Source organism: Pseudorca crassidens, chromosome 6, assembly GCF_039906515.1.
Source record: "Pseudorca crassidens isolate mPseCra1 chromosome 6, mPseCra1.hap1, whole genome shotgun sequence".
NCBI classification, from domain to species: Eukaryota; Metazoa; Chordata; class Mammalia; order Artiodactyla; family Delphinidae; genus Pseudorca; species Pseudorca crassidens.
This window is the reverse complement of record NC_090301.1, coordinates 44,405,914-44,426,444: the sequence shown is the minus strand read 5'-3', so window position 1 is coordinate 44,426,444 and position 20,531 is coordinate 44,405,914. Positions and strand designations below refer to the sequence as shown.

General features: G+C 36.5%; 1 protein-coding gene across 1 annotated transcript in view; it reads left to right on the top strand.

Annotated features, from left to right (window-relative positions):
* Positions 1-20,531, top strand: part of ANKAR (ankyrin and armadillo repeat containing) — an 88,331-nt gene that overhangs the window by 67,305 nt on the left and 495 nt on the right. The window contains exons 18-23 of the mRNA XM_067741227.1: positions 1,251-1,373; positions 11,323-11,481; positions 12,188-12,305; positions 14,673-14,782; positions 16,575-16,771; positions 19,105-19,151. Of these exons, the coding sequence (XP_067597328.1) occupies positions 1,251-1,373; positions 11,323-11,481; positions 12,188-12,305; positions 14,673-14,782; positions 16,575-16,771; positions 19,105-19,151 (754 nt within the window). The remainder of the gene's footprint in view (positions 1-1,250; positions 1,374-11,322; positions 11,482-12,187; positions 12,306-14,672; positions 14,783-16,574; positions 16,772-19,104; positions 19,152-20,531) is intronic.

The following is a 20,531-nucleotide window of genomic DNA, read 5'->3' as shown; positions in this document are numbered from 1 at the left end:
TGTTGTCTGGCAGCAATAGTTATCTCAAGGGTGGACACTGCTAGGTATTAGTATGAGTTGTTGAGGAGTCATTCACTCTTCCATTTACTTCTAGTAAAATGCCTTTAATAAAACGACATTCACATCTATTCAAATCCTTTACCAAGGTTTTAGAAATTCAGGACGTCTATACTTGGCCAGACAGAAATTATAAGGACAAGAAATATATTTTCTCTTCAAAATTTGGTATGTGTTTTGCTGGAAATGAGAAAATAAAAATAATATAGGAGTAAAATATATAAGTAAACATAGCGTTGTTTCTTTTAAGGAATGTGTTTATTATCAGAAAAGATGTCATAAGTTATCTGGCTTTTCTTGCTGTGAAAGAGATTATTTCATTACAGGAGTTGATTGGGGAAACAAAAAGAAGAGGCATATGCTAGCAATTTTTTGGCTTGAATTATACATAAAAACTGCAACGACTTTTAAAGTACAAATAAATTTCACAAGATGAAGGAAAATGCCACACAAAAATACATTTTTATTTTAAAATGTGCATTTTCATGGCCAGTTTACTTCAACTGCATCTATCTGTATTTCAGTATACATTTTCACTGAGTTCTTAAACTTGTTAAAACAAAACATAAATATATTTTAATACTTTTCCTCAAGTAAGATTCTATAGTAATTTTGCAATAATAATCATGCTTTTCAAATTCACACTTTTCATAGAAATGCATGGTGTAGTGCTTTAAAAATTTGTCTACTGAGCCCAATAATAAACAAGGTTCATTAGCAACCTCCTTAAATGACTCCAGAGCTAGAAGAGGAAAACTTCCTCAGGTCTACCTGCCAGTGTTTTGCTTCAATTAATTCAATGGTCAGTAGCTAACAAGCAGTTCAGAACAGCTTTATAATTCATGCTAGGAAATTAAAAAAACCTTTTTTTAGATGTAGAAGGAATGCAACTATGCACTTAAGAGAAACTTCTTCACAAGTCCTGCAGGCCCTTGTTGCCTCCCGCTATGCCCTCAAATGAAGCTTTGTGATTGTGCAGCACACAGAAGGATATTTTCTCAGCTGTTAAAAATTATAAGGGACATTTCTCCAGAAGTTGTAAATGCCACTCTCTAAATACTAGTCAGAGAGATGGAATTAATGGATTTTATGGTATCTTTGAATTGGTATATCCTATATAAATATTTGTATAATGAAATATGTCATTTGATAAACCATGAGTGAAAAATAATTTTTGAAAATCACATTTTTAGGTTGAAGTGGCATTTTCCTTGGCATGCATTGTCCTAAGGAATGATCAGTTACAGAATGAATTACAAGAAAATGAAGGATTTAATTATGCTGATGTCCTTTATCTTCTTCACTCACAAGATAAGGTAATAACTATACAAAATATTAGAGCTCATTTAGAAGAAAATGATTTTTAGACTACATCCTCAAAATTTCATCAAGTTTCTTTCATGGCAATATTCAAATGTATTATTTAAGAAATGTAAAATCTCTTTGGTGGGTTGTTAGTTTGTAATGATGGAATAATATTGTTCCATATTTTTCACAGTTGTCATATTTCATCTTGAAATAAAACAATTTTTTTTAATGTGCAGAGTCTCATTTTTTTAATATCTTTATTGGAGTATAATTGATTTACAATGTTGTATTAGTTTCTGCTGTATAACAAAATGAATCGGCTATATGTACATATATCCCCTCCCTCTTGTGTCTCCCTCCCACCCTCCCTATCCCACCCCTCTAGGTGGTCACAGAGCACCGAGCTGAGCTCCCTGTGCTATGCAGCTGCTTCCCATTAGCTATCTATTTTACATTTGGTGGTGTATATATGTCAGTGCTACTCTCTCACTTTGTCCCAGCTTACCCTTCCCCCTCCCTGTGTCCTCAAGTCCATTCTCTACGACTGCATCTTTATTGCTATCCTGCCCCTACGTTCATCAGAACCACTTTTTTTTTTTTTAGATTCCATATATATGTGTTAGCTTACAGTATTTGTTTTTCTCTTTCTGACATACTTCACTCTGTATGACAGACTCTAGATCTATCCACCTCACTACAAATAACTCAATTTCGTTTCTTTTTATGGCTGAGTAATATTCCATTGTATATATGTGCCACATCTTCTTTATCCATTCATCTGTTGATGGACACTTAGGTTGCTTCCATGTCCTGGCTATTATAAAGAGAGCTGCAGTGAATATTGTGGTACATGACTCTTTTTGAATTATGGTTTTCTCAAGGTATATGCCCAGTAGTGGGATTGCTGGGTCATATGGTAGTTCTATTTTTAGTTTTTTAAGGAACCTCCATACTGTTCTCCATAGTGGCTGTATCAGTTTACATTCCCACCAACAGTGCAAGAGGGTTCCTTTTCTCCACACCCTCTCCAGCATTTATTGTTTGTAGATTTTTTGATGATGGCCATTCTGACCTGTGTGAGGTGATACTTCATTGTAGTTTTGATTTGCTTTTCTCTAATGATTAGTGATGTTGAGCATCCTTTCATGTGTTTGTTGGCAATCTGTATGTCTTCTTTGGAGAAATGTCTATTTAGGTCTTCTGCCCAGTTTTGAATTGGATTGTTTGTTATTTTGATATTGAGCTGCATGAGCTGCTTGTATATTTTGCAGATTAATCCTTTGTCAGTTGCTTCACCTGCAAATATTTTCTCCCATTCTGAAATGTAGCAATTTTAATGCTTGGTGAAGAGACAAAAAACAAATGTTTTTGGATGCATCAAACTTTAGCCTAATTTTATGACCTTTCAAAACTCAGTCATCCACTTCTTACCCAGTATTCTAGAGTGGTGGTTCTCAAACTATTTGTAATAAAGGAATAGCCTTTTATGCATCAATCTGTTATGGGGAAATAATTTTAAAGCAACCAAATGTATGTATGTATTTATTTATGGCTGCGTTGGTTCTTTGTTGTTGTGCGCGAGCTTTCTCTAGTTGCGGTGAGCGGGGGACACTCTTTGGGGGGGCCTCTCATTACGGTGGTTTCTCTTTGTTGCAGAGCACGGGCTCTGGGCATGTGGGCCTCAGAAGTTGTGGCATGTGGGCTCTAGAGTGCAGGCTCAGCAGTTGTGGCACATGGGCTTAGTTGCTCCGCAGCATGTGGGATCTTCCCGGACCAGGGCTTGAACCCGTGTTCCCTGCATTGGCAGGCGGACTCCTAACCACTGCGCCACCAGGGAAGTCCCTAAAGCAACCAAATTTTAAATTTTGAAATAATTTTAGACTTTCCATAAATTTGCAAAAATAGTACAGAGTGTTCTGGCTATCCTTCATATAGCTTTCCTGGATGTCAACCAGGAAATTAACATCGATACAATAGTATTAGCTTATCTGCAGACTTCATTTTAAATTTTGCCAGTTTCTCACCAATGTCCTTTTCCTATTCCAGAATTCAATCCAGGATCCCACATTGCATCTAATTATCATTACTCTTTAGTCTCCTTTAATCTGTGACACTCAGTCCTTTGTCTTTCATGATTTTCTGTCTTTCATGATTGTGATATTTTTGATGAGTCCAGGCCAGTTATTTCGTAGAATGTCTCTCAATTTATCTGATGTTTCTCACAGTTAAACTGAGGTTATGCATTCTGGCAAGAATACCGTAGTCTTCACTCACTTTCCCCGTGCATCATTTCAGGGGGTACACGTTGATATACCTTATAACTGGCAATGTTAACTTTGGGTGCCTGATTAAAGTGGTGTCTGGCATATTTCTCCACTGTAAAGTTATTGTTCTTCCCTTTGTAATTAACAAGTATCTTTTTTTTTAACATCTTTATTGAGGTATAATTGCTTTACAATGGTGTGTTAGTTTCTGCTTTATAACAAAGTGAATCAGTTATACATATACATATGTTCCCATATCTCTGCCCTCTTGCGTCTCCCTCCCTCCCACCCTCCCTATCCCACCCCTCCAGGCGGTCACAAAGCACCGAGCTGATCTCCGTGTGCTATGCGGCTGCTTCCCACTAGCTATCTACTTTACGTTTGTTAGTGTATATATGTCCATGCCTCTCTCTCGCCCTGTCACAGCTCACCCTTCCCCCTCCCCATATCCTCAAGTCCGTTCTCCAGTAGGTCTGTGTCTTTATTCCTGTCTTACGCCTAGGTTCTTCATGACATTTTTTTTTTCTTAAATTCCATATATATGTGTTAGCATACGGTATTTGTCTTTCTCTTTCTGACTTACTTCACTCTAATTAACAAGTATCTTGAGGTGAGACGCTTTGAGACTATGGAAATATTCTGTTTTGCATCGTACTTTTGCTCACCAATTTTAGGATCCACTGATGTAATAATAATTACTCTGGCATCTGCCTAATGGCGATTATAAAAAAGAATTCCCTTCTTTATTAATTTATTAATTGGTATTTAACTCTAAGGAAGAGCTGTTTCTTTTAAATATCTATTCTCAGTTTCTATAATCCTGTTGTCAAAGATTTTTGTGGACTAACACTGGTCCATGGGCCACACTAGCCCTAGAGAAATAGAGAAACTGCCAAACTTTTGTTATCTACAGTGCATTTAGCAATAAGGGGAGAAAATTGCCAACTATGTCTCTCTCAGTTCTGGGAGATTTTGAGGAAGGAATAAGGATTGTAAGGGGGAGAAATGAAGTCATTGCATTAATTTTTTTAAATACAGAATTTTACTCTAGTGCAGTACACAAAAAGATAGAGAAGTGCTGCTGTAATATGGGCAAAAATAGGATGAGAGATTCATGTCTGACTGACTTTCTAAACTACATTTCTTCCTTCTCCACTCTGTTCCTTCCACACTTTACTCTCATTACCCTATTCCTCAGGGACACCCATCTTCTCCCTTTCCTTCTACTGCCCGTTCCACTCTCAATCATTCTACTTTTCCTCCAAGATTGTTACCACCTGCTTCACTGTCTGGACACTATTCCTTTGTACCTAATACTTTTCTTCTTGCCTGTGACCAGGTGACTATTTTGTAAGTACATATTTTTTTTGTTAACTTTGAGTTTTATTTTATTTTTTTTATACAGCAGGTTCTTATTAGTCATCAGTTTTATACACATCAGTGTATACATGTCAATCCCAATCGCCCAATTCAGCACACCACCATCCGCACCTCCCCGCGGCTTTCCCCCCTTGGTATCCATACGTTTGTTCTCTACATCTGTGTCTCAACTTCTGTCCTGCAAACCAGTTCATCGGTACCATTTTTCTAGGTTCCACATACATGTTAATATACGATATTTGTTTTTCTCTTTCTGACTTACTTCACTCTGTATGACAGTCTCTAGATCCATCCATGTCTCAACAAATGACCCAATTTCGTTCCTTTTTATGGCTGAGTAATATTCCATTGTATATATGTACCACATCTTCTTTATCCATTCATCTGTCAATGGGCATTTAGCTTGCTTCCATGTCCTGGCTATTGTAAATAGTGCTGCAATGCACATTGGGGTGCATGTGTCTTTTTGAATTATGGTTTTCTCTGGGTATATGCCCAGTAGTGGGATTGCTGGGTCATATGGTAGTTCTATTTTTAGTTTTTTAAGGAACCTCCATACTGTTCTCCATAGTGGCTGTATCAATTTACATTTCCACCAACAGTGCAAGATGGTTCCCTTTTCTCCACACCCTCTCCACATTTGTTGTTTGTAGACTTCCTGATGATGCCCATTCTAACTGGTGTGAGGTGATACCTCATTGTAGTTTTGATTTGCATTTCTCTAATAATTAGTGATGTTGAACAGATTTTCATGTGCTTCTTGGCCATCTGTATGTCTTCTTTGGAGAAATGTCTATTTAGGTCTTCTGCCCATTTTTGGATTGGGTTGTTTGTTTCTTTAATATTGAGCTGCATGAGCTGCTTATATATTTTGGAGATTAATCCTTTGTCCATTGATTCGTTTGCAAATATTTTCTCCCATTCTGAGGGTTGTCTTTTGGTCTTGTTTATGGTTTCCTTTGCTGTGCAAAAGCTTCGAAGTTTCATTAGGTCCCATTTGTTTATTTTTATTTCCATTACTCTAGGAGGTGAATCAAAAAAGATCTTTCTGTGATTTATGTCAAAGAGTGTTCTTCCTAAGTTTTCCTCTAAGAGTTTTATAGTGTCCGGTCTTACATTTAGGTCTCTAATCCATTTTGAGTTTATTTTTGTGTATGGTGTTAGGGAGTGTTCTAATTTCATTCTTTTACATGTAGCTGTCCAGTTTTCCCAGCACCACTTATTGAAGAGACTATCTTTTCCTCATTGTATATCCTTGCCTCCTTTGTTGTAGATTAGTTGACCAAAGGTGCATGGGTTTATTTCTGGGCTTTCTATCTTGTTCCATTGATCTATGTTTCTGTGTTTGTTCCAGTACCATATTGTCTTGATTACTGTAGCTCTGTAGTATAGTCTGAAGTCAGGGAGTCTGATTCCTCCTGTTACGCTTTTTTCCCTCAAGACTGCTTTGGCTATTCGGGGTCTTTTGTGTCTCCATACAAATTTTAAGATTTTTTGTTCTAGTTCTACCAATGGTAAAAAGTGCCATTGGTAATTTGATAGGGATTGCATTGAATCTGTAGATTGCTTTGGGTAGTATAGTCATTTTCACAACGTTGATTCTTCCAATCCAAGAACATGATATATCTCTCCATCTGTTGGTATCATCTTTAATTTCTTTCATCAGCGTCTTAGAGTTTTCTGCATACAGCTCTTTTGTCTCCCTAGGTAGGTTTATTCCTAGGTATTTTATTCTTTTTGTTGCAGTGGTAAATGGGAGTGTTTCCTTAATTTCTCTTTCAGATTTTTCATCATTAGTGTATAGGAATGCAAGAGATTTCTGTGCATTAATTTTGTATCCTGCAACTTTACCAAATCCATCGATTAGCTCTAGTAGTTTTCTGGTGGCATTTTTAGGATTCTCTATGTATAGTATCATGTCACCTGAAAACAGTGACAGTTTTACTTCTTCTTTTCCAATTTGTATTTCTTTTATTTCTTTTTCTTCTCTGATTGCCATGGCTAGGACTTCCAAAACTATGTTGAATAATAGTGGCGAGAGTGGACTTCCTTATCTCCTTCCTGATCTTAGAGGAAATGCTTTCAGTTTTTCACCATTGAGAATGATGTTTGCTGTGGGTTTGTCGTATATCACCTTTATTATGTTGAGGTAGGTTCCCTCTATGCCCACTTTCTGGAGAATTTTTGTCATAAATGGGTATTGAATTTTGTCAAAAGCTTTTTCTGCATCTACTGAGATGATCATTTTTCTTCTTCAATTTGTTAATATGGTGTATCACATTGATTGATTTGCATATATTGAGGAATCCTTGCATCCCTGGGATAAATCCCACTTGGTCATAATGTATGATCCTTTTATTGTGTTGTTGGATTCTGTTTGCTAGTATGTTGTTGAGGAGTTTTGCCTCTATATTCATCAGTGATATTGGTTTGTAATTTTCTTTTTTTTGTAGTATCTGGTTTTGGTATCAGGGTGATGGTGGCCTCACAGAATGATTTTGGGAGTGTTCCTTCCTCTGCAATTTTTTGGAAGAGTTTGAGAAGGGTGGGTGTTAGCTCTTCTCTAATGTTTGATAGAATTCACCTGTGAAGCCATGTGGTCCATATATATGCTGGTTTGGTTTGTTGGAAGATTTTTAATAACAGTTTCAATTTCATTCCTTGTGATTAGTCTGTTCATATTTTCTGTTTCTTCCTGGTTCAGTCTTGGGAGGTTATACCTTTCTAAGAATTTGTCCATTTCTTCCAGGTTGTCCATTTTATTGGCATAGAGTTGCTTGTAGTAGTCTCTTAGGATGCTTTGTATTTCTGCGGTGTCTGTTGTAACTTCTCCTTTTTCATTTCTAATTTTATTGATTTGAGTACTCTCCTCTTTTTCTTGATGAGTCTCACTAATGGTTTATCAATTTTGTTTATCTTTTCAAAGAACCAGCTTTTAGTTTTATTGATCTTTGCTATTGTTTTCTTTGTTTCTATTTCATTTATTTCTGCTCTGATCTTTATGATTTCTTTCCTTCTGCTAACTTTGGGTTTTGTTTGTTCTTCTTTCTCTAGTTCCTTTAGGTGTAAGGTTAGATTGTTTATTTGAGATTTTTCTTGTTTCTTGAGGTAGGCTTGTATAGCTATAAATTTCCCTCTTAAAACTGCTTTTGCTGCATACCATAGGTTTTGGATTTTCATGTTTTCATTGTCACTTGTCTCTAGGTATTGTTTGATTTCCTCTTTGATTTCTTCAGTGACCTCTTGGTTATTTAGTGACGTATTGTTTAGCCTCCATGTGTTTTTTACGTTTTTTTCCCTTGTAATTCATTTCTAATCCCATAGCGTTGTGGTCAGAGAAGATGCCTGATACGACTTCAATTTTCTTTACTGAGGCTTGATTCGTGATCCAAGATGTGATCTATCCTGGAGAATGTTCCGTGCTCATGTGAAAAGAAAGTGTAATCAGCTGTTTTTGGATGGTATGTCCTATAAATATCTATTAAATCTCTCTGGTCTATTGTGTCATTTAAAGCTTCGGTTTCCTTAATTATTTTCATTTTGGATGATCTGTCCATTGCTGTAAGTAAGGTGTTAAAGTCTCCCACTATTACTGCGTTACTGTCGAGTTCCTCTTTTATAGCTGTTAGCAGTTGCCTTATGTATTGAGGTGCTCCTATGTTGGGTGCATATACATTTATAATTGTTATATCTTCTTCTTGGATTGATCCCTTGATCATTTTGTAGTGTCCTTCCTTGTCTCTTGTAACATTCTTTATTTTAAAGTCTATTTTATCTGATATGAGTATTGCTACTCCAGCTTTCTTTTGATTTCCCCTTGCATGGAATATCTTTTTCCATCCCCTCACTTTCAGTCTGTATGTGTCCCTAGGTCTGAAGTGGGTCTCTTGTAGACAGCATATATATGGGTCTTGTTTTTGTATCCATTCAGCAAGCCTGTGTCTTTTGATTGAAGCATTTAATACATTCAGGTTTAAGGTAATTATCGATATGTATGTTCTTATGACCATTTTCTTAATTGTTTTGGGTTTGTTTTTGTAGGTCCTTTTCTTCTCTTGTGTTTCCCACTTAGAGAAGTTCCTTTAGCATTTGTTGTAGAGCTGGTTTGGTGGTGCTGAATTCTCTTAGCTTTTGCTTGTCTGTAAAGCTTTTGATTTCTCTATCGAATCTGAATGAGATACTTGCCAGGTAGAGTAATCTTGGTTGTAGTTTCTTCCCTTTCATCACTTTAAGTATATCATGCCACTCCCTTCTGACTTGTAGAGTTTCTGCTGAGAAATCAGCTGTTAACCTTATGGGAATTCCCTTGTATGTTGTCGTTTTTCCCTTGCTGCTTTCAATAATTTTTGCCAATTTGATTACTATGTGTCTTGGCGTGTTTCTCCTTGGGTTTATCCTGTACGGGAATTGCTGCGCTTCCTGGACTGGGTGGCTATTTCCCTTCCCATGTTAGGGAAGTTTTCGACTATAATCTTTTCAAATATTTTCTCTGGTCCTTTCTCTCTCTCTTTTCCTTCTGGGACCCCTATAATGCGAATGTTGTTGCGTTTAATGTTGTCTCAGAGGTCTCTTAGGCTGTCTTTATTTCTTTTCATTCTTTTTTCTTTATTCCATTCCACAGCAGTGAATTCCACCATTCTGTCTTCCAGGTCACTTATCCGTTCTTCTGCCTCAGTTATTCTGCTATTGATTCCTTCTGTTTTCATTTCAGTTATTGTATTGTTCATCTCTATTTGTTTGTTCTTTAATTCTTCTAGGTGTTTGTTAAACATTTCTTGCGTCTTCTTGATCTTTGCCTCCATTTTTTTTCCAAGGTCCTGGATCATCTTCACTATCATTATTCTGAATTCTTTTTCTGGAAGGTTGCCTATCTCCACTTCATTCATTTGTTTTTCTGGGGGTTTATCTTGTTCCTTCATCTGGTACATAGCCCTCTCCCTTTTCATCTTGTCTGTCTTTCTGTGAATGTGGTTTTTGTTCCACAGGCTGCAGGATTGTAGTTCTTCTTGCTTCTGCTATCTGCGTTCTCTCCTTTCTAATTTTTCAGTAAGTCCTGGCCTTCATGGGCGAGGAGGGGCGACGACACGTGTCACCACTCCCTCTCGGACTACTTTTCTTTGTTGCTGGAGTTTTGCGGGAGGGAAGGGAGAGGGCGGAAAAGTTGGAGGCTGGGGCAGTTGAGGCCCATGAAGACCCAGGAGAGGGACTGCAGAGAGTGTTCAGGCCACCAGCTCCTGCCCTGCCATCCCGGCCGCCGCTGCTGCCGCCTGGGGCCCGGGGCCTCGGCGGTGCTTGCTCTGCTCCTGTGCTATGAGCTCTCGGGAGCCGCACCAGTACATAATTTTTATTATTGAAAATTTCAATCAGAAAAAGAACGACAAAGTAGCATAGTGAACTCAAATATTCCCATGACCTAGCTTCAGCAGTTATCAACTCATGGTCAATCTTAGTTATATAGTCCCTCAATTCCCCTATATTACTTTTGAAGCAAATCTCAGGCATCATATAATTTTATCTGTAAATATTTCAGTATGTACCTATAGCATTTTTATATGATTAAGAGCAGCAGAAGAAAACTCACTAAGATTAATGGTTCTCTCACACTAAGATTAATGGTTCTCTCTCTCTGTACTACTATGTTCAAATAAAATATTATAAATAAGATTTAGTGATAGGATTGTAACTTTTGGGTCTTTCTAGAAGATGGACCATACTTGTTAATCTTTGGCAAGTGGACTGCCAAAGGGAGAATTGCCTTTTGCTCTGTTTGCCCACTCCCAGAATGTTAAAATGCGATTTTTAAAAGGAAATCATTTTTCTTTTATTCTCCCTTAGAATATAGTACAGTAGAATTTTTGTAAAATTTGTACTTACTTTAAGAAATGACAGATATCTCACAATGCATAAAATTCAATATATATCATGCTATACAAGAGAAGTTTTGATTTATCAGCTCTATTTCAAAATATTGAAAGAAAAATATGTTGAAACAAAAGTTGAAGGTTAATGAAATTGTGGAGTTTCCTATTACCATTTAGGTATTCATTTGCATAATCAGTAATCTAACATTCCATTTAAAAATTAAAATTTTTCTCTTTTCTTCTCCTTGATACCACAACCTAATTCTCTGTTTTATCTGTTCAGTAACATTCTGGGGTAACTCTATTATCTGTTTTCCCCAATAATGTCATATTTTACTCCCAGAGATACGAATGAAATGTATCTTAATATGCAAGAATTCAAAACGTATTACCCTTGAGTAACATGACAAATGAAGTAAGTTAAAGATAATGCATGTTTCTCCTATTTCTAGGATATTTGTTTAAGAGCAGGCTATGCGTTAACCCTTTTTGCCTTCAATAGTCGCTTTCAACAATACTTAATATTGGAAAGTGGAATAATAACCATATCAACTTTTGAACCTTTTCTTGAATCAACATTTGAAACTGAGAAGGCAATGGCAGCTTTTCAGGTATAAAATTGAAGGTTAAAACTTCAAATCAATATGTCTTTTTAGTGAAAACTGAAAAATTAGAATAAACTTTGGATCTGGAAAAACGTTTACTGCTTTTGTAAAATTCACAGTATTTTTGACACCAGTCCCTTCCTCACTTCATAAAAACTCCATTATCTATGAGGATTTCTTCATTTATATAGAATTTTACAAGTCACAAGGCACTTTTGTCTTTATATCTCATCTGATGCTTATAACAACCCTATCAGATTGATAGAAATATAGTATTATTTTCATCAACCCTATTTTACAAGGAAATAGGTAGAGAAACATGGTAGTGTCCAAGACAAGTTTTCTAACTGCAGATCTTTAGCTGATCACCTAATTCTTCAACCATGTAGACAACCTTATGTATCTGGATTCTTCTTGGTCTTATTCTTCTTTTTCTATCCTATGACCTTTAGAAGTATTTTCTATGAACCCATACTTCAACAATGCAAAAGTTGCAAACGTCGTAGAAAGAATAATACAGCCTACGATGGTCACTGCAGTGATCAGATAGGGATATGTACTCTAGGTCCTCCCCACACAGCTCGCTTCTCATTGAATCATACCAAATTACCCCTCTTACTTTTCCGAGAAGTATCCCCTCAGAAATAAAAGGTTAATTACAGAAGCTGAGTAGAAAATGTTTAATGATTCTATGCCTCTTTTTTGTTTTTAGATTATTATATTAGCTAAAGTCATTATAGATGTGGACCACATTACTTTGACTGCAAGAGGTGTTACTATTTTAGTTGATAGTCTGTATTCAGTTCATTCCACTACTATTGCCTTGACAGGTAAGAAATAACTAGAAGCTAATCATATCCACCTAAAACTGTTTACAAAAAAATTTTTTGGTAATCTGAGCAATAATAAAATAATAAGCCTGATATTCTGTCACACAGTTTGAAGAATGAACTCATATAAGTCTACACGGAACTCCAGAGTTAAGGCTACATGGAACAATGAAAGACTACTGTGCACCCCAAATAGAACCTTTCTGATTTCCTAATTACTTTTTTGAACCCCTAATTACTTTTTCCAGAATGTAAGATGAGAATTCAACTATGAGCTACCAACAACAAAATTTGTACACTGCTTTATAATAATACTGGCAGATTTATACTGATAACCTCTGTCTGGTTTCCTTTTGACTAATTGTGCATATTTGTCTAATATTTAAGAGTTCTCTACGTTGCTATCCAATACAGCAAAGCAAAATGGTCCAACAGAGTTCTTGACATAGTTAGTGCTAATTGTGTGACTATGTCTATCTAGACCTAACTCTCCAGATGATCAATACATTAGTTCTCTTGATCTATCATGCTCAGTACAACATAAAACAGTATCAAAACGACAGCCATATGGAGTGACAACTACCAAAAAATAAAGTATTTGTTTTTTTAACTGAAATGGATTACTGAACACAGTGAAGGAATCTCCACTTGCTGCCATAAAATTACATTTTTATGGAGTGTATTTACTTGGCATGGAAGGTAAATTCAAGCAAACAAAAACTTTCTGATGAAAACTAGGAAAAATACATGTTTAAAAGAAGTTATTAAATATATTTTTATCTAAATAACATTCTTAATTCAATGTCGTAGTAATTCTATGACTCTGAAAAACAATTGTAGTGGGTTTCAATTTTACAAACTCTTCTGTGCAAGAAATGCCATATTATTCTAGCTTTCAAATATTAATTTTCCCAGGCTGGTAGAAACAATCTCAAAAATTATTGGGCTTTCTCTGCACTCCACCACTGGAGTCATATGCATCTCCAGAGCCATATGCATGTCTGGGGTATCTCAAGCAAAGCCAGATATTCAGGCCTCAGGTATAATGTAAAATAAATGACATGCTCAAGTCCAAGTTGATATGGTTTCCAGATGTTCCAAAAGCATAAAATTTTGCAGAGACTGAGATGTCTGTTGCCAAGTGTCCAGTTTTCCTATGTACACCACTTAGCCATTCTTCACTAAAAGCTCCTGCTATCTCTGTTTTAGTCTTAGATTCTCTGCCCTTCCCCATTGGTTCCCCATTTCTTACTCCCTATCTTTAAAGACTCCTCTGTCCCTTCCCCCTGGCATAATGCCTTCTATAAACTCAGGCTTTTGAAAATATAAGCCTGAAAGAAAGGTTATCTTTAGACAATTTTTGCTCTAGGCCATACAACCCAGCCCTCCTCATCCTGAGGCAATAAATACAAAGGGCTTCCTGGCTTATAATGGAGGCTGGAAAAAAATACAAGGAGAACAAAAACTCAGTTAATACCTCAATAAAGTATCCATCCACAAATGTAAAAATACATTTATGTCTTAAAATTTGTGTTACACCTATTCCAACACAGCAACAATACTGTGAAAGAATATCACACGGAAGCTCTAAAAATAAAACACGAATTCGAATGAAACAATCTTAAGTTCGTAGCTGCACATTTCTTTAATTACTAGATCAGTTTATTACTTCAATCTCAAAACATTTCTTTTTATGGCAAGAACTTCAGTGATCATAAACTTCAATAAGTAGTACATTACTTGGTTTTAAAATACCATTAAGCCCTGAACTCAAAGCCATCTGAATTGCAAAAAGGACATTAAATTTTCTTACAGTAGTTCAAACATTATGTTCATAGTCATTAAAACAAACAAACCATAAAAGCTCAAAACAAAATATATTCTGAAGCCAAGAGGAAGAAAACCTCTGATTTTTCAAAATTCCCCACTCTTAAATAAACCTATTTAACTTTTACTATTTGTGACAGAAAACCAAACCATAATTTTGGGGAAAGTTTATTCTATATTTAACACACATGCTTTTTCTCAGCAGGTCTTCATTAATAGAGATGTCTTGAGACTTAAACCTCTTTAAAGATTTTTTTGATGTGGACCATTTTTAAAGTCTTTATTGAATTTGTTACAGTATTGCTTCTGTTTTATGTTTTGGTTTTTTGGCCGCAAGGCATGTGGGATCTTAGCTCCCCGACCAGGGATCTAACCCGCACCCCGTGCATTGGAAGGTGAAGTCTTAACCACTGGACCGCCGGGGAAGTCCCTCAAACCTTTTTTAATACTTTAATATATGCAAGTGAATGAAAGCACAGTATATCAGTTTATACCAATTAAATAACACAGGCATTTTTTTTCTTGTTGTTTAATTTATAGGGAATTTAATAGCTACCCTGGCTCATTCTAGAGGTGGTATTCCAGAAGCATTTACCACATTAGGGACAATCCAACGGCTCTGCTATCATTTGTACTCAAGGCAAGAAGAGGTAAAAAAATAATAATAATAATTAATTTGAAAATAGAGTATTCTAAAATATAATTTGCCTCTCTCTCACTTCTGCAGGCTAATTTCTCCACAGGTTGAGTCTCATATAATAGTTCATATTGGGCTTCCCTGGTGGCGCAGTGGTGAGAGTCTGCCTGCTGATGCAGGGGACATGGGTTCGTGCCCCGGTCCGGGAAGATCCCACATGCCGCGGAGCGGCTGGGCCCGTGAGCCATGGCCGCTGAGCCTGCGCATCCGGAGCCTGAGCTCCGCAATGGGAGAGGCCACAGCAGTGAGAGGCCCGCGTACCACAAAAAAAAAAATTAAAAAAAAATAAAGAAATACCTAAAAAAAAAAAAAAAAGTTCATATTACTAACTCAAAATTTGGTTATTTTTCTAGTACTACATTTGCCATTCACAATTGTGGTTTCCACAAAATGTGCAAATTCATTTTAACTTCAATCTTTAAGATTCAGTCTACAAATAAGTACATGGATAATACAGAAATTTATAATTATTTATAAAATATTTTATAATTAAAATCGTTGTCATTTCTATGATTATTTGTAGTGAATGAAAGTGGAATCCATTGGAAAATTTTCCTTACCTGCCAAACAGGGTTAGAGTGAGGGTACCTGAAGACCAGGCTGGCCACAGTAGTGTTTTGCCTCTAAAACACTACTACACATAGTAGTGTTTCCTTTGCTTTTCCCACAGGATCTAAGGCAGTATTTCTCCAACTTTAGGGTACAACAGAATCACCTGGAGGACTTGTTAGACCATAGACTGCTGGGCTCCATTCACAAAGTTTCTGATCTAATACATCTGGTGTAGGCCCTAGAATTTGCATTTTTAACAAGTTCCCAGAAGCTGAGGCTGCTGGTCCAGAACCACTGTTCAAGGTGTGGAAGATTTTTGGGCATATACAGCAGTCAGATGCCAGTGTAAAGACCACTATGTCAACCTTCTGATACCCTGCATGGGCCTGGTTTATGTTCCTTTCTTTGACATTTCTTATGCCACCATGAACAGATTCTCCTAAGAACTTCCCAGGAATATACTTTTATTAATTATATGAACAACCTAATTACTTCAGAGTCAAATGCAGAGGGTATTTCCTTCAAAGAAATAATTACTTTTTCTGGAGTCCCATGGCCTGATACTTGTGCTTGTTTCTTTGGTTTTGCTGTGGAAAATTGAGTTGCCTCCCTGTACGGCTTATTTTTAACTTACTTTTATGCTATACTCTCTAACTTGGTTTCCTATATTACAATCACCTGTGCAGTTTTGAAAAGTCCCAATGTTCAGTTCAATGCACCCCAAAGTAATTAAATCAGTTTCTAGGGGGTGGAATACAGACATGATTTTCATAGTTATCCAGGTGGTTCCAATGCACAATGAAGACTGAGACCTACTGTCTTAGTTCAAACTCAAAGGTTCTTACTCGGGCTGCCCATTAGAATCACCTGTGGCTCTTTAAAAACAATACACAATGTCAGATTCTACTGAGAGAGTCTGTATTTAGTTGGTGGGCTTTTTCTTTTTAAACTCCTGGTGATTCTAAAAATGCAGTCAGGACTGAGAACAACTACTAGAAATCAATGGCAATTGACAGCCTTCCCTAAAAATATTGCTGCTATGCTTCTATCTATAGAGTGCCATCAGTTGACATACATATTTGCTATACATAGCTACAGAGACTTTCCTATGAAATATTTAATGAGAGCACTGGGTTAGATATTTTAAGAACAAAGCTCAATGGTTAAGGAGAAATTGTTTCCTCTTCATTTAGGTTCGCATGGCTTGCTCCAGTGCTCTTGGCTACTTAACTTACAATGCAAATGCTTTCCGAATCTTATTAAAGGAATGCAGGAATAAGCCTAATCAGTTCCTTCGTATAACAAAGAATATCAGCAGAGATGCAAGTATAAACCCAGCATTTTTAAAGGAATTTCAAATGCAACAAAGAGTGGGACTTCCTTCCTTAAGGTATTGTTTCTATATTTGAAGTTGCAGTAGTAAAATTACTGAGAGGCATTTTTAAGGAAGTTTAAGGAAGATCAAACACGGGGAACTGTCCTTGTTATGAATCTATGCATTGTAAAACAAAGGATAAACTTCATTCTAAATGTCCATTGCCAAAGCCTGTTTTAATTCCGAGTTAGCAACAGAACTGTAAGTGCAGACAAGAATACAACCTGATCTTGGGGATCCTGTCTGGCCAGGATTATTCATCCGCCTTTCAGAAAAGTTTCTGGAAGACTGGTTGCCTCCAAGTCTGATCCAGGAAGCCATTTTTTTGTAGACTGGGGTACATTTGAGAGCTCTGAGGCAACCAGGAATGCCACTATGACCTTGGCATCAAATGGGACTCTTAGACTTGATCCAAAGCTAGGCCAAATTCCCAGGGCAGAAACAGGGCTAAATCAGACCCTGTGGTTCAAGTTATGGCAAAGTTTGCCAGGCATTTATTCAGATGATTTTGCCTCAGTGTTATAGTTCTATCATGAACTTAAGTTTCTGAAAAAAGAGAGGAGACTCTCCTTACAATGGACATATTTTCTCTTCTGTAATTGTAGCTGAATTACAAATCTCTGCAAATAGTGCTATTTACATATAGGAAACAGAACTACTCAAGATATATTATTAACTCTACGATAATAGAAGAGAATAGGACCCAACAGCATATCATGGTTCTATAAGTCAATTTTAAGTATAGAGAAAAATGAGTATATCTTCAGAGTCACTTTAATTTGAATTCTTTGAAAAACTGAAAACCCCAAACTGATTATCTCATTTTATATAATAAGCCAGGGAAAACTAAATTACAATTGCTTTAATTGACAATGTTAAAAGTAATATTTACCAATTCAAAAAATTAGTTTAAATAATGGAAGTATTATTTTACAGTCACTCCCACAGCTAGCCCATACGGCAACTTTTTGGGAATTAGAGAAAGATGCCCCTTCCTCAGTACACTTTACTGCCATCCCCTGGAAAATGGTTGTAGTAACCATTCAAATCTACAATGACTGTAAGGTGAATGGCACCCTCTGGAGTTGTGAACACTCAACTTTCAGGATTATAAGCAGTAACAAGTGGTCAGTAAACTTATAGGAATGGCTACCAAGTGAGGTGGAACTGGTAAGCAAATAACAATTACTCCCATAACTAATAATAATTCTATGCACTCTCCTTAGAGCATTTACATACACTATTCCCTTTAACTTTCATAAAAATCCTGTAAAGGAATTTGATGTAAATGAAACTATGGGAAATGCACTAAAAGATTAAGTTCCACAAAATATTCCTTGATTCCACTACTGGAAACATAAAGTAGATTGATTTTGGTTGGGATCACAACATCATTGTTTTGGAGTATATTCCACTTCTCTATTCCCACACCCCTATTCAGCCCCAAGAATGGCAGATTAGAAGTCTTTGGATGTATAAATTTTGAAGTATGTAGAGAGCCATAATTTTACTGTTAACTGACCCTCCATGAAAGTACTCTGAGCCTAAGAGTAGCTAGTTTCACGTAACCCTATAGCCATGAAGCTGGCCTATTGAATAGATTGGGGCCTGTGCCTCATTAAAGTTGACAACAGCAAATGTTCCTCATCAAATTAACCAGGAACACATCTGTGATAAGCAGTTTTAATATTTTAACTTTAATCAAGACTTACATTTTATTACCAGGGAAATTGTGTAATACCATATTTATATGTTACATGTACAGGATGATGATTAAAATAATACTTCTTTTAAAGCCACACACATCATATTAACTTAGGTATACCTTGTTATTCTTTGGCTTGAAACATTTCATAGGTATTACATTGCTTTGAAAATAAAGTTTAAATTTTCTCTTATTAATACATAAAATGACCTAATCTTTATCCTCCAAGCTTATCTCCCATCATGTCTCCAGATACCTTTAATTCCAATCACACCAGACTACTTAGTGCCCTTTGAACTTGCCATGCTGTTTTATAGTATTGTAACTTTTCATATCCTATTCCCTCTATCTGGAATACCTGCCCCCCACCTCATCCATTTAAAGACCTATTTTCTTCAGAGTCTAACTGAAGTGTCTCTTCTTCCATGGAGCTTTCCTTGATCACTTCAAGCAGAATTACTCTTCCAAATGTTTTGGGTGATAAGCGAGTCAACGAGTGACAGAATATAAAACACCTACAGGTAACATGCATAGTTAGTACAGGTAATGTATAAATTAGACCATTAGGCACTGAACATGGTACCTGGGTGTACTAAGTCTTTATATATATCTAGTTTTTGTGATAAAAATGTTTTCCTTTCAGTCTGGAGAAAAATGGAGGACCATCCATAATTCCTGTCTTTAAAAAAGGTAATTGATTTTTCTTTTATACTTTCTAGCCCTGACACTTTATAATTGTTCATTTCTAAGAATTCAAAATGTAGGGACTACCAAAAATCATGTTTACCTGTAAACTTATGCTTTTTTAATTCTATATACCTAAAATATCTTCCCATTTACAAGCCCATGTTAATCATTCCCTTTAAGACTTCCCTACTAATATCACTTGACAGAAATCCCTCTCTGCTTTTTCCCCACATGTAAATGACTTTAATTACGATCTTGCTATTATTCTGTTTCATGTACAACTTGTGTATATTATAAGTTCTTAGGGCAGAGACCACACTGTTTCCACTGATACTATGTAGTTTTATACAAAGTTGGCAGATGATGGCTGAGTGGCCTAGGCCTGCGAGATCAGAGTCTAGATCTTATAATGTTACTCATCAATTCCTATCAGACACGTAATGGGGAAAATAAATTACTTACTGGTTTTATGTATATGCTTAGTGCTTGTTCATGCGTGCATAATATAGGACCAAAATCAGTCTTACTTGGTATATTACCTTACTGTCAAAAGCAAAAATAGAACCTTCTGAAATCAAGATCACTTTGCTGGAGTCACAAATGGAAAGAGAGAGAATAAGAAAAGGAGAGGGAGCTTCCCTGGTGGCGCAGTGGTTGAGAGTCCACCTGCCGATGCAGGGGACACGGCTTCGTGCCCTGGTTCAGGAGGATCCCACATGCTGCGGAGCGGCTGGGCCCGTGAGCCATGGCCGCAGAGCCTGCGCGTCTGGAGCCTGTGCGTCTGGAGCCTGTGCTCCGCGACGGGAGAGGCCACAACAGTGAGAGGCCCGCGTACAGCAAAAAAAAAAAAAAAAAAGAAAGAAAGAAAAGAAAAGGAGAGGAAAGAACTTCATTTATTCAGGGAGATATGAGGGAAGCTAAGTATGTGTGGGAGGCTATTATTTCTGAATATCATGGGTAGAAGAACATCTGGTTTTTGTATACCTTCTTTAGTGTAAGAGTAATTTACATAAAAGAATAAAGTCAGTTCCATTATTTCTTCACTTTAATATTGGTTTGTGAATAACAATATGTATACCAGTAACGGTCTGATAAAGTTTTCACAGGTTTGTGGTAACATAAGAAAAAATAAGGACAATCAAATTTCTTATAAAGTTAATTTCATTCAAGTAAAGTCCTCCATTTTGAGATAATGCCTTTTACACTTTCTATTGACATTAAAATATCCCATCTTTTACAAAACGATGTTTAAAGTAGCTGGCATTTGTTCTTTCACTAGTGCCAACTTGGCCTAATAAAAAGTTGGCAACTGTATGTTGATCCCCACAGATTTTTGCACTCTGGCATCATCTCAAAGTCTGGAAGCTACTGATCTGTTCTCTT